The sequence below is a fragment of the Protomyctophum bolini genome, assembly GCF_963924005.1.
Source record: "Protomyctophum bolini genome assembly, chromosome: 11".
Lineage (NCBI taxonomy): Eukaryota > Metazoa > Chordata > Actinopteri > Myctophiformes > Myctophidae > Protomyctophum > Protomyctophum bolini.
In genome coordinates this window covers 13851764-13867215 of record NC_137872.1, presented here as the reverse complement: position 1 = coordinate 13867215, position 15452 = coordinate 13851764, and the positions used below count along the sequence as shown (strand labels likewise).

Below are 15452 nucleotides of genomic sequence, written 5' to 3'. Positions count from 1 at the left end.
CAACTTGCATCGTTCCAAGTAGGCCAGTGCCCAACCGCTGAACCCTTACGTATAGTGCACAACACACGCACACGCACACGCACACACACACACACACACACACACACACACACACACACACACACACACACACGCGCGCACACACACACACACACACACACACAGTGTCACGGTCCACTGTCAGATTAACAAAGAATTCACTCTTAGAAAAACAATAGTGACTTTTGTTAGAAATGGTGCAAGATGTTAAAAAGTGTTCCTTGCCTATAGCGGTCCGATCCGGTGTTCTGTCTTGTCCAGACCTGTCCTGCTCCACCAGGCTTGCGTTGTTCAGTGCAGGATCTTGAACTTCAAGAGATGAGGTGGTACTGTCACTGCTCCTGCCCATTCCTCCAGCCTCCTCCTCTGTTACCCCTACCTGTCCAGCAGATGTCAATATCCCCACATGATCTGTCCCCTCATTTACGTCATTGTGTGTTAGACCTGTGTTCATTGTGTGTGTGTGTGTGTGTGTGTGTGTGTGTCCACAGACCTTTGGCTAGTCATGTCCGATGTTACTGTAAGGAACATCGGACATGACTAACCAAAGGTCTGTGGACACACACGCGCGCACACACACACACACACACACACACACACACACACACACACACACACACACACACACACACACACACACACACAAGGTAGTATAGTAGTATAAGGCTTATACTACTGTTCATTTCCCTGAAAATACCGGTAAGCCTGTGATTATATAGCATGTATCATGCCTGTGTGTTTCTACCTACTCTTTTCTAAACTGTCTCTAACGCCTGGCCATCTCATTATAGAGAAATCAAAGGAGACCAGACACTATGAGTGGCTTCTTGAAGTCATCCCTATAATCAGTGGCAAGACATCCATGGGACTACTTATCATCTGCACGTGCTAGGACGCTCGCTCACTCAGTCACTCAGTCACTCACTCACTCCCACACACACACACACACACACGAAAGTATGTGCACATTTCCCATTACTTAAGCCTCAATTAAGCCGTGGCTCAATCCCCGGCAACAAGCGGAAAGTCAGGGGAAGTGATTAGCAAATTATTGAATCTGACCTCCCAAATCGATCTGAGATACTGATGTAAAGCAACGGTGGGATAGAGAACATCTTTAATGGTGGGTAAACATCTTAATGATTTACCACAAAGCATGAGCATCTGGCACAAGGCCCAAGGCCCTGCCTGTTTATTGTTTAGGCATTCAGCTGTGACAGGTTGCGTGCCAAATAACTTAAGCTAAAGAGAAGATGGAGACAAAGTTCCCTTTTACAGTGCTGCAAATGTTACCATAAGCCAATAGCCTGATTTATACGTGATTGTATGACCGTTTGCGGCTAGCCACAGTTTGTACAACACAGTATTATACTGTGTCGTTAAGCAGTATGTCCTTTATCACATACTCAAGACATTACGATTCCATTAATCGTATTGCATTTATTATAAACTGCAGTGCAGTACCCATTGTACTTGACATCAGTGCTACAACATCATATTGATTGCATCAGAGGATCTCAATATATTGGCATAAAAGGGACAAAAACAGACAGACAGATAGAGATCTGAGATCTCCAAATATATGGGCATACATGGGAGGGACAGACAGACACAGACAGACACAGCACTGCCTTGGGTCCTCTGTGATATACACGCCAAGTTTGAAGTCAATCAGTCAGACAGTTCTCTGAAAAAGGATTCACAAAAGGTTCACATCTACACAAGTTTAAAACGCATGCACGCACACGCACACGCGCGCACACACACACACACACACACACACACACACACACACACACACACACACACACACACACACACACACACACACACACACACACACACACACACACACACAAAAACTGTTTGAAATGCTCTTGATTCTGGCCGTGGCCATGACAGTTCTGCATACTTTGATCTAAATGTTTCAATTCATCACCCATGGGTTCAACTATGAGCCTCCAGTCTGGAGTTCAGGGGCAGGCTGGACACTTTTTAGGAGGAGGTCCATGGCTTACTGTAATACGTATCAATATTTCATTGACATTGAATGTGTGAATGTGTGAGAACCATATATGCACTAAATAACTCATAAGAATCAATCCACGACTCAGTCAATAACGATGTTTTGGGAGTTTGCTGGCCGTAATGCTCATTAGGGAATTGATCTCTGCTAAAAAGTAGGCTAATGACCACGTAATTTCAATGATTCCAGATAAATAAATCAAAAACACACACTCTGCCAGAGTTGCAATTAAAATAGCCTTTAGTAATTGGCATGTTCAAGGTCAAACATAAAAGCCTGATTCATAACTTCGGCGCACAATGGTGTCACTAGCCGACCAAGAAGCTCTATTTCAGAACATAAATTAGGCTTAAAACGGATGTATTTCAGCTATGTAGTTCTCACAGCTGCAAATCAGTGCTAATGAATACGTGAAAGGATGCCTTTAATTAACCATGATTAGTCGGTATACTGTTTGGAGAACTCTTGCTCCTTTAATTACTTCAGCAGTGGTGGACAGCAATGAAGTACATTGACTTGAATACTTTACTTGAACATTTGTATTTTTGCATGAAAGGGACACATCAGTATTTGAGGATCGAACAGAAAAATAAAGTTGTTCAACTTTGTTTCCCTTCTACCCTCAATCTGCCTCTTCTTCTCCTATTTCAATCTTTCTCTTGAGTCTGGGTTCCACTTTTTCTTTTTCCCCACAATTTTGTAACCCATTTTTCACCCGTGTCAATTATCTAATGTGATCCTGGGCTCTACACACCCTCCGCCAACCTAGTCCCCATATGGGTTCCACTTTTCTTTTTTTTCAATTTACTTTTTATTGAATTTTAATCAGACAAACATGAAAACTAAACGACTGACTATTGACAATACAAAACAAGACAATATACATACAATACACACAAGGGGGGAAATCTGTCTCTCTTCTCTATTGATGATCAAAAGTACCTCAAAAAGGTGTATCTGCTTCTACAGGTTAAACAAAATAATTTAAACAAAATCAGGTCTCATTGTCGAGATATGAGCAATCCATCTAAACCAGTTATCTGTGAAGACTTCAACCTGGCCTCTAAAGCTGAATGTAATTCTTTCCATAATAAATATAACATAGATTAAATCAATCCATTCATTTATAGTTGGTATAACATTTGTAAGCCGCTTTTTTGGATGCTACCAGCAATACCCTCATTAGATACTGATCCTGCTTTGCAAAGTGAAGTCCTCCCAGATCTGCAAGATACATGGTTTTAAAATCAAAAGGAATGTCAACACCAAAGACTGCTTCCAGGACACTGTGGACACTTCTCCAAAATGGAACAACAGAAGGGCAACTCCAGAATACATGAAAATGATTCGCCAATGTTTCCCCACAGAGTCTCCAACAGTCCGACTGATGCGCTTTTTTTTCTGAGCTGGAGTGCAAAAGAAACGACTCACATTTTTCCAGCTGAATTCTCTCCATGTGGGGGAACTACTCATTTTACACTGATGTTCACATATTCTTTGGGTTCCACTTTTCAATCGCACTTTAATATCTCCTGCTGATTTCCTCTCTTGTGCACTCCGTTTTTGGCTTCCTTTTTGTCCATTTATTCCTCCTCTCTGTCCATTCTCAATCTATTCTTTTTAGTGTCAGGCAGCTTGACGGGCCACTCAGACAACAGGGTCAGCAGGGTGCTGGAACTGTCTCTCCCTCTCTGGGCTTTTCTCTCTCCATCTCTTTTCTCTCTTTGCTGTTTCTCTCTGACCTTCTCTCAACGTTGCTCATCTCAGCTTCTCTCTCGCTCTCTCCCTCTTCCTATCCTTCTCTAAACCTCCAATTCCCTTCTGTTCTGGCAGGCAGGAGTCAGGCAGGAGCCACTCTAACTAAAACCCCAGGCTATTTTCCTCTGCGCTCCGTCTGTCTCTGTGATCTGAAAAGAAGAAAAAACGTTCACACCCTAGAAGATTTGTTCAAGGTGCCGAACTGCATAGTCTCTTTAGCTTCTAAACTTTGTAATGGAGTGACCTTTTCCAATAACACAGAGGCTGTGTCCGTCAGATTTAGTGCAATGCATATAGCCCAGATGACCGTGGACCCCCAAGGTGGTGGTACCAGGAGATGTGGACCACAGCAATTCACTTGCTTAATAGCATGGCCACTGAATGACCTCTTGACTTTTCAGTGCTGCTTACATCCACTCGGTACATTCTATTACTGCAGAGCAGTACAATGATAGATGTAATATAGTATTTTACCATCACTCTAAATGGACACACTTTCTTGCAGAATGAGGTATTGCCCAGGATTACATTACCAATTGCCCTCAGGTCTTATAAATAATGCCAACTGGGACCTGCATGCTTAGAAGTGGTGTGGGAGGCCCGGCCTGGAGGTTTTGAGGGAAAATATATACAGTATGTTCTTCAAGTTCATAAGCTATTGAATCCCCTTTTGTTCCGACTGAATTCACAAGCAGCTGGCAAACTACCTGACCTAGCTTGATTTAAAACAAGACAGGGATACAACTATAACCCTGTGGCACACAGATCTTTATCTCAGAATATGAGTACAGAGACATAGACCTCTTTAGTCTTCCTCTTCTCCTCTTGCCTGGCATCTCCATCTTCAGCATCCTTCTCCCAATATATACCCCTCATCCCTCCTCTGCACATGTCAAGCCATATCAACCTCGCTCGCCTCTATTCCAACCTGGGCTGACCCTCTAATGTAGTCGCTAGTAATCTCGTCACTCCGAATGAGAATCATAGCTGCGCCTCCTGTCTTTCCAAGCTGTATGTACAGCATAATCGGTGCCATGTAATTATTCTGACTGGCCCCATTATAACCCTATCCCTAACCTCACACCGATCATACCTACTGTATGGTCGTAATAATGGGATGTCGGAATTATGAGGGAACCCCACTGGTCTCGTTACCGCCTGGTCTTATCCGTTATCCCGATCATCGTTCTTGCCGGTACCTATCTATCACAATTACACAAATCACTTTCAAAGACACTTTCATCCATCTGTTTCACACTGTCTGCACTCTCTTCTTTGCCTCTTTTCTGTTATAACTAGACCTGTACGTGCCCGTCGCAGTCGCCACCGGCCTACTTGGGAACGATGCAACTTGGGAACCTAATGATATACGTTGTCATAGCACCCGTTTTAACTGTCAGCCAGTGTCCCACATGGAGATCTGTGTATGTGCCTGTGTGTGAAGACTGCAAACTGAAAAGTGTACTTGGCAATCAATTCGGCCCACTGGCAGAGCCTGATTGGTTGAGCCTCAATTGGCTGAGGCAGAGGCTGGAAAATGCACAGGTGAAAGGAGTTGGCCTCATTAGGCCCATTTATAGTAGGATGTAATTACATTTCCCCCTTTTTTATCCCTTAAAATCCATTCCAATCACGAGATATCTCGTGGTAAGCTGTTAAACCCGATCCTTTGCCAAACACGAGAACATGAGATTTGATAAAAGAGCATTAATCCAGAATTATAATAATATTTCTTTCCTTATTTTAGCTTCCGTCACTAGCCACTGCTTGCTTCCATGGTAGAAGTAGCCGAAGTCCCAAAACGTTAGGGCTCAGAATGAGGTAAAGGACAATGTTTGGAGCTTAATAAAACATTAATTCGACAACCTGGTTATCATATTAATGGTTCTGAGACTGTCGCAAGAACACGGCCGCCACCCAGGCTCTAAAATAGCCCTTGAGGAAAATAAATTGGGGAACCCTGACGTAGGCGCTAATGCTATCTAGCAGCCTGGGCAGCACGGAAGGTTAGTGTTGAGCTTCGGCTGCTTTACAACCCGCCATCTGATGGGTCCGGCGACCTCCAGGGTTAAATCTTAACCCGTCATCCGACGGGTTGTGAGGCGTTTTGGTGTCCATCGAGTTAGCCATAATTTCAAACACAGGCCTATCCTTCAACTGAACTCTAGAATAGCTACCCCACCTTCAAGTGCACGTCAACTAGTATAGGCCTTCTCTTTACACTCACAGGCAGTGCAGAAGTCCGCCAGTGATGACCAAATACTTCTAATAAATGCATACCAACAAATATCATTCAATAACAAAATGTGTGCTGTTATTTATTTAATGCATAACTTCTTAAAAGTGCTGATGATGTGCAAACTACATGCTTCGCAAATAGCTGTGGGCTATTCAAATTGCTATTAAAGAGTCTGTGTTTGGGGCTCTTCGTTATAAGTATGTTTACCAGCTTTTGTAACCATTTACTAAGGATGACTATATGACTCGGCAAAAGACAGCTGATTTGGGTTGACAGCAGAGAAGCGGTGAAAATATGTTTTGGAATCTTGTGTGTTTATAGCCTACCCCTTGTGCCTACCTGTTTTGCCTGCTTTGGTTTAAAATGATGCTGATTTAACTCTCAGAGACAGCTAGGAGAGACTTAATTATCACGCACCAACAGAGTTCAGTTCTCTCACTGAAGCGTAGCGTGTATTTCCTCTAGTGGAATTGCACTGCACATCTTAGATGAGCACAAGCAGAAGGTGGTCATAAAACATTTCACACGTGTTGCATAAATTCCTCCAAGTAACAAACAAGGTTCTATGAATAGTTACTACTGAACATTCAGTATTTAGAAACAATTGTTTCACAAGGGTATAAAATTGAACTAAAATAATGAATTAAACATAATATAAAATTGCTTCATTATAGTTAAAGGGATAGTTCAGATTTTTTTAACTTAAGCTGTATGAAATACTTGCCATTATATAGTGGTTGCAACTGTATTAATTGATTGCCCGAGTCCCGTGGTGGGAGTTCTGCTCTGGTTTTGGTGAAAAAGTAATCGTAGTTCCGGTCATTTTGTGGGGGGCACAAGGGGCCACGCATTCAAAGTAAATTAATTAATTAAAAGTATTTCATACAGCTTAAGTTTAAAAAATCTGAACTATCCCTTTAAAGCTGCTCTTGCCTTCCTTCCTTTTTTTTTTAATTTATTTATTTTTACTATTTAGCCATCCTGGCCTGACTGGAGAGTTTTGTACTTGCCAAAAAGCATTTCAGAATTATAACCAGTTGCATGCCACAGTCAAATTACGAGGGATTGCAAACAGTCTCCCCAACTCCCAAATACTCACACAATCCAATTAATTTCCATAATCAGCATGAAATTGCAATTTCTGAATGCACAACACAATTTGCGGTACAAAATCTGGATTAATCACCTCCTTTGGAGCCAGGCGAATGAGTCCAGGAGAAAGGCTCACTTTTCTAACAGGATAAAGGTCTTGGGTTAAATAGGACAACAACAGCAATTACTTATCTATTATGGTAAAGGAAGAAGAACGACTTATTTGATTGATGATGCCAGAGTCTGAACTAAGTCAAGGGAATGAAAGACAGAGAGAGAGTAGGAGAGAATGCTATCATTTCTTCCATCACGTTTAGTGCCTTTCGCATTTTCTCTGCTGCCTCAAGCCCCATCTATACCGTAATCCAATCTCCCCCACGTCGTCCCACTCCCACACACTTGGATATTCACAATCTACTTCCCCTGTTGCCCATCACTTAAGAGTGCTGTACCAGCCGTGCCCCACGCAAAAGCGGTCGCTTAAATGGCTTACTATTTATGCCTTTCTGCATCTACTTTAGACATTATCAGAAATTAAGTAAAGGCTTATAGAGAGTTAGAGATCACAGATATATACAACACCTTTGGTCTTACAGTATGTGTTGTGTGTGAAGGCATGTGTGTGGCTGCCTGCAGGTAAATAAAACAGACTCCAATGAGATGGACTTTTGGGACAGGAAATATATACAATGCATTAATCTATAGGATGCGGTGGTCTCTGCTCTCCATCACCCACAGAAAAGCAGCTAGGATGCTGTGGTAAACTAAAGTTGATCTCAAGTGGGCAGTTGCATCGACCTGTGCAGTGCAAAGTACTCTATCAATAGGAATGGATCCTATGGGTCATTTTAGCTTGCTGGGGCTTTAAATCTGGACCCTAGCATATGCTGGGGGGAACATTTGCTCGAAAATAGCAGATGTGCTTGGCATTTCTTTTTTCTACCCAAGAGCAGACTTGTACACTCCTCAGAGTTAAACTAACAATAGATTTCATGTGTAGCTTTTGGTCCCAGAGGTAAACCATTGCATGAGGAACCCACACTGGGGACATCTATTGGATCTGGGCATGCATGAGACACTCACCCAGACTGACAGGACTAGCACACCCACCCACCCACCAACAGACAAGACTAAGGCATGACAGGTGACAGACATCATGAGTCTCAGAATGTACAATAGTGGGCAGATTGAAATGAAACTTCAATGAATGCTGATGTTTACCATTTCAATGTCTTATACGACCTTTCCTTCAATTTATCATACGTAGATTTTTTAGTTAATATAGAATAATCCCCCACTACCTCAATTCTGGCACTAACAACATAGCATTTTTCATTTAGTTTTGCTTTTCTGATCTGTACTAGCAACAGTCTCTAAGGATGGTAATGTCTGTCAGTTCAATCAACTTTGGGTTTATCTAGCAAAGCTTGTAGGTTCTTAGCTCTTAACTGTGCAGCCAGATTTTTCTCTAGTCCCTCCTATAAACAGTTTTTGTTCCCACACGTCTCAAGATTTGCCATTACACAGCAAAACATTACACGCCATTGATAATGAAGGAAAAATTCACACCATATGTAGACGAGCAAATCGGCTAACCAATCACAGGCAACAGGCATTCTGATTGGCCAGTATGAGATGATGCATGATGATGTACGATGATAAGAGCGCCCCTCACTTCACACGGGTGTGATTTTTATGGAGGACCTGAAATTAACAAAATCAACTTAAAGGGGAATACCACTCATTTTCAACATTGAACTATGTAATTAAAATACCTCAGAGTTGTTTTTGTAAATAATTAAAAAAAAAAAGAGTACACCAACGTGATGTCACTGACCACATGACCCTGAGTTCTAGACCTCCAGTTCTAGGCTAAACAGAAGGGGGGGGGGTACATTTTGTATTATTTCCACACAACAACTCTAAGATAATCACATTCACACGTTCAATGTTGAAAATGAGTGGTATTCCTTTTTTGCATGCAGAGTTTTTTGCATGCAGAGTGTTAAGTGTGTAATCTCCTTTATGATTCGGGACAGACACATCGCGACTACACAACGACCAAAAAAGAGGTGGAGAAGGCACAGGAACACAGTGAACGAACTCCTGGGTACTGGGAAAGAACCGGAACTAAAATAACGAAGAGGGGAAGGGGAGGGAAACGAACACACAGGGGAAGAGAACAGATAAGGAGAGTCAAGAGGGCATCAAGGAGGCCCGGGGGGGTGGGAGGGTGGGAGGGGTCGAAGGGCACAAGAGAGCGGCGCCCTGGCCCCAGCGGTGTGGAGAGAAGGGGTGATTATAATCCTAGTCAGCATGACCTCTCTTTCTGCTCCACCATGAATCATGCTGCGTCACGTCCACCGTCTGTACTTCATTCTCACTGCTGCAGAGAATGCACACGACCACAGTGCTGCAATGCTGCATGGTACTGTACACTGCAACTACTCTACTGTATGTATAGACACACATGCATGCAGTTTGCACGTCCACACATGTACACACATAAGCACACACACACACACACACACACACTGATTGAGAGAGAGAGAGAGAGAGAGAGAGAGAGAGAGAGAGAGAGTCACTCGAGATGGGTAGGTTAGGACACTGTGAGACTGTGCTGTGTAATCCCGTTATCTCCTGGCCAGCAGAGATGCTCTGCAGTTTATGAGATAAATCAGATCCGTAATAGACTTCTCTTCCACCTTAGCTCACTTTGTTACCCAACAGCATCACATCTGAGACACTGAGACCTCAGGCAGTCCCTGGACTAAGTGCAGGTGAGATAAGAAACCCATAAAGGGCTTATACTGTACATGGTTCTCACCTAAGATAATAAACAAATAGTAAGTTAGACAAAGTAATCAAACATGTATGACAAACAACAACAAATACACTTGTATTTGTGTGGAGCAAGTGGAGATTCATATTTGCAAAGTTCACACGGCTATAGAATCTCTCGATTCTAGACTCATAGAACCATCGGCTGCCATCTGAGCCAGCTGCTTACTTAAGACATGAGAAACTAAACTTTGTAGAGTTGTAGGCTACTAATCCCCTAGCCTAGCCTAACCTAATGTGATAATCCTTTTCTGGCAGGAATGTGGTGCATGATTTTACATTCAAAGTAGTTGAAGATGAGCGTCAATCTCATTTTGTATAGAATTGTAATATAATTGTTTCATTCTGGGCACATCACTGTAGCTTAACCAAAACGAGAAGCAAAAAGCATGATGAAATCAATAGGCTACTATACATTCATATCAGGACCTTGCTGATTACTATGCAACTTTTTTCCATCTGACTGCTCAACATAAAAAATGAGACCTGTGGACCAAAAATGTTCAAAGCCTCCTTTCAATATCGTCTGAAAGATTAAAAAGAGAATATAAATGGGCTCATCTCAAAACCACAGTCTAGTTTCTATCAGTCTTACTCTTAGGTGACAATGGAATAGGCGATCCCATTGTCACCATCATTAAATGAGACTGGAAAGGTTCCATTTCTGCCTTTTGAGGATGTCTCATTAAGAACCTATCATAATGCAGGGTTTCACCTTCAGTGGAGCAGCAGCCACGAGGATAATGACTAAAGTGACACAGCAACCATTCTGGGCATATCCCAGACAAGTCAATCTGGTGGTCCAAAAAATAGCTCTGAATATTCTAATTCAAAATCCTGATAATAGTTTGCATTCCATGAAGTCCACGCATATTTCTTTGTTAAATAGTTACTGTATCAATTTAAAATCATTGAATCATACTGTATCATATCGCCATGATTCATCATGAATGAACAAATCATCCATAACACTTTTACAAGTGAGACCTGGCCAAGACAGGCCAGAGTAGTAATAATAAATGAAGGCATACATTCACTCATGAGAGGCATAGTATAAATCTTTGATAGCTCCTTCTGCCATCAAAACGTCCCCATGATGCAAACAGAGGACCATCAAATTGGCCTTATGGTATTGTGATAGATATCTAATGTAACTTCAATCTACAATGCAGCACATATTTCGATGAATTCATCTTTATTTTATCTGTAATGTTAATACAATATAACCAACACATTTGCTGTGCAGGTCTCCCTACTCTTCCATCGAGAAATTCCTACCGGTTGACAATGTTAATGAATGTATTTGAGTAATTGAGTTTCAGAAACGCGTCCGTTTCTCTAGATAGACTGCTGCTGTGTGTTTCATAAGAAACTACTCAAGAGTGCGGATATTCCTTTCTCTATGTATCTTCAAGAATCTGCACCCAGCTATTGACACTATACTCCATTCTGATGATACCACTATCACACTGTACGTTCCCTCGAATCTGTCGAACAGCACCTGATAGCTGCATGTACTGTAGTCACATGGCTGGAAACGTTATTGTACCGATCCATTCATCGCGATAGATGCTGGATACTCAAAATGACACTATTCATTCTGCAACACACACACACACACACACACACACACACACACACACACACACACACACACACACAGTTTCACAATAACTAAGCCACTGAGGTCCATCAGAATGTGTGCAGGGTGGTTTTGGTTGTGTTGCTCTCTGTGGGGTGAACTTACCATTTGAATAAATGGAGCTGAGAGACGTTGCAACTCCTGCTGGTAGACATCCACACCGTCTCAGGCCCTTAGGCTCAGCTTTTCATTTCTCTTTCCCTCTCTGTCATCGCGATACTGAAGCTCTCCTTTGCCTGCTGGGGGAAACGCATACAGGCCAAAGGCTACACAACATGCCACTGAAGTCTGAATTTAGAACACCCGCTGACCAGAGGGGAAAGAAGAGTCAGTCGGGAAGAGAGAAAGAAAAGTTTGGATGAACTCGCCCGTCATCGAGTTTGTTTTTAATGGTTTGAACTCGGAATAAACCTCACGTGCTTGTCTAACGAACGGAGGGATGTGCTGGGGCCTTTGCTGGATTAATATACTGTAGTGGAGTATTGAAAACGTCTACATCCACTACTGTTTACACAGCTGCTGCCGTAATGATGGTCTCATTCTTTGGTTGTGTTCAATACAACAGTCCTTTAAAGCACCGTTTCCCAACATCGGGTGTACCAGTGGAACCATTACACGTACATTTGGTTCCATTTGTACACTCTCAAAGTTAAATTAGCAGTAATGATTGGGGTCCCATAGATAAAACATGCTTTATCAAATGGGGCTCCATGGTATCCCTAATACATATCAAACTGGTCCAAAACACATGAACATACTAGTTACACAAGAGAAAGAAAAACATTATAACATTTCCATTACAAAACAGTACAGGCCTCAATGCAGTAAAATATCTCTTCCGATATAACAATGTGAATAATTTTTGTGCTTTTTCCCACCAGGCAAAACCATCTCTCATCTCTCACACAACAAAATAATATTTGAGATTGTGAATCTGTGATTGTGACCAGTCCTGTGTCAGTTCAGGACACTACCAGGCCAGAGTAAAGCACACTGCAGGGTTTTATCTGGCTAGACGCAATGTTAGCAAATATTATGCTATTGAACTAAGCCAGAAGAGACTTGTTCTCCGCAACCGCAAGTTAAGGGTTTTCATTTATAATTTATAAAAAATTAAATCACAACTGTCATCGGGGTATTTAAATACTGATTAATGAACTAAATTAATCAGCGCCGGCAGTTGCTGCAGATTAATCACCAACTGCGATAAAAAGTAATTAGAATATTTCCTTCAATTTGGCTTTGTGAAATTGACCGAAAAAAAGATGGATCGCAGCCTACAATTTAATTGTCTTTTTCTACTTTTTGAAGATAAGCCATAGCGATCTCATAACGATCTCTGTAATAAATGTCATAATACGAAGAGTACTATAACATGCTGTGTTTTGTTAGTATTTTATTAAAACAACACTTATGTACAAATATATTCAATACAGGACATGGAAAATAGTACATCTCTACATACAGTAAATGGCTTTGGGTGCATCTAGTACCAATATCCAACTGCACAATGATCTATGTATATACACAACACTGAGTTATCACACCAGTATAAGCATGAAACTTGGGAGTTTCAGTCAAGCATTGCAATTTTTTTTATCAAGGCTGTCATTTTTGAATACTCTGATTTTCATTAATAAATGATCCATCAAATGATGCATTTTGCCTTTATGCTTTATGTTTATAAAGACAGATAGTCCTATGCACCCATGTAAACCTTTATTAGCCGAAAAGCAGCTTCAAACCCACAAAAAGAAGATGTATCATGCATTTCCCTGAGATGCATCACCACATTAAACATTTTGGCAGCCAGTTTATGTGGACATTTTGCATCGCTGCAACTGAGGCTTAGCTCAGCGTTCAGGAAGCAGAGTTTCCAAGTTTCTGAGTTACTTTAATTTCCCTTGAGCAAATTCTACCTGCATGGTGATAACCTTTTCTCCCCGGTGATAACTTATTCTACATCCGTGATACCACGGATCCGTTCTCTGTCTACCCTTCAGGGCATTTCGATTTTTGCACCACAGGTTTCTCTGCTTCTCTGACTGCTGCTTCCAACAGGGACCACTGCATTCCTTACAGCCCCTCATCCAGGAGAGGCTCTGGGAGAGAACTAAGCCAGCTCTGGCCACAGACTGGAGAGAGTGTCTCCTCTTACCAGGACATGCGGTGGTCATAAGCAGTCCCCACACAAGGCCACCTGGCCCTTGCGATAGTCCCTACAGGGGCAGAGTCGTTGGTACTTGGCACTGGCTCCAGCACAGCTGAACAGCAAGGGGTCCTTCTGCAGGCTACATTCAGCATGTTCTGCTGAGAAGGCTGGGAAGAGGTGGTTCATCTCGGACTCTACTCCCTCGCACTGCAGCTCGAGCCTGACAAATAAATAAGAGAGGACAAGGAGGGAAAGAGACTTATTCTAGAAAAAACTATACTCTAACTGTAATTTACTACTATATCTTTCAAAGTAAAGAGGCTATCTTACGTGCTAAAGACTTCCTTAACGTTGATGAAGCGATATAAGGCTGGCTCACAGATCAGGCCTCCACTCTGGCATGCCTCCACGCATGACTGGCCCGCCAGTGAGGTGAGCAGCCGCAGAGCACTGAGGGGTGGCCAGGAAGGCGGTGTGGTAGCGTTGGATGCCCAGGCCAGGATGCTGGAATTGGGCAGGAGGGAGTAAGGGTTTGGGGGACTGCCTGACCAAGTCCTGGAGGTGTTGACTGGAGGAAAGGGGACTTCGGGAGAACAAAAGTCCTGCACGTAAAAACAAAAACAAAACATTTCATAAAAAAATAATTTGTTGACTAAGAAACTAATGGTTAGTCAAAAGACTAAGACTAAATCAGAATTTGATTAAAAATGAACACGGTAAAGACTTAAGGTCATTACACACTGGCGAATTGGCGACGCGATAGAGTCGTGATTAGACTAAAAGATTTTGATAGTCGACTAAGACTAGACTAAGACTAAACCATTTCAGATGACTAAAATAGGACTAAAACTAAATGTGTGTTATTCAAAAGACTAATACTAAGACTAAATCAGAATTTGTCAAAATCTAAATTAACACTATATGAATTGCACCTTGGTCCAATTAAGGTTGAGTACCCGGGGCATCGTCAAATGTCATTTGTTTATCATATCATATATCGTTTATCATATATCACCTATTGGCTCATATGAATTCCACTGGCTCCTCAGCTGTTAATTCTACCACAATATATGCAGCTGTGGTGTGTTTGCTGGAATGCAGAGTTCCATCCCCAGGGAGGTCACTCAGCGTGCGGTAGCACTTTAGCTTGTGCTGATTAGTCAGCTAGCCATATCAGCCGTGGGGCTGGTCACTCTTATACCCTAGGTTTGATAACAGTCATTACCCTCCTGGTGATTTTGTCACTCCCCTCGCCAAGGCCACACGGAATTCCAACATTCAGCTATAAGCGACACACAGACTTGCAGCATACATCAGCGGCTGATATATGAAATCATAAAAAGCGCCATTACTATAGCAGGGTGCTTATTGAGACGGACAAGTCCTCGTCGATCTTGCCGGGGAAATGACACGAATGCTGTTATGAATGCTGTTATGCCACATAGTATCAAAATGAGGTTTAGGGGAAGAATTAGGCCTGGCAAGAGCGCTGATTAGATTTGTCCCCCAGCTGGGCCTATTCATAAGACCCAGGTAATAACATTTCTCTGACATCTCCCTCTGGCCTCTGAGACCCGTTTATTAAGCAGGCTCCCAACGCCCGGAAGCAATAACGAGGCTTCCAATTTCATCGTCACTCCATCTCTCTCTCTCTCTCTCTCCC

At 42.3% G+C, this 15452-nt stretch overlaps 2 protein-coding genes across 2 annotated transcripts in view; both read right to left on the bottom strand.

Moving 5' to 3' along the window:
* Positions 1–4665: 4665 nt before the first annotated feature.
* The window catches only part of LOC308323678 (large ribosomal subunit protein uL30-like), a 192497-nt gene continuing 181710 nt past the window's right edge, over positions 4666–15452 (bottom strand). The window contains exon 22 of the mRNA XM_080775455.1: positions 4666–4675. The gene's annotated coding sequence lies outside the window, so the exon portion shown is untranslated. The remainder of the gene's footprint in view (positions 4676–15452) is intronic.
* The window catches only part of mgat5b (alpha-1,6-mannosylglycoprotein 6-beta-N-acetylglucosaminyltransferase B), a gene marked incomplete at both ends in the record, with an annotated part of 70824 nt that continues 69182 nt past the window's right edge, over positions 13811–15452 (bottom strand). The window contains 2 exons of the mRNA XM_080775432.1: positions 13811–14009; positions 14120–14391. Coding sequence (XP_080631558.1) covers positions 13811–14009; positions 14120–14391 — 471 coding nt within the window. The remainder of the gene's footprint in view (positions 14010–14119; positions 14392–15452) is intronic.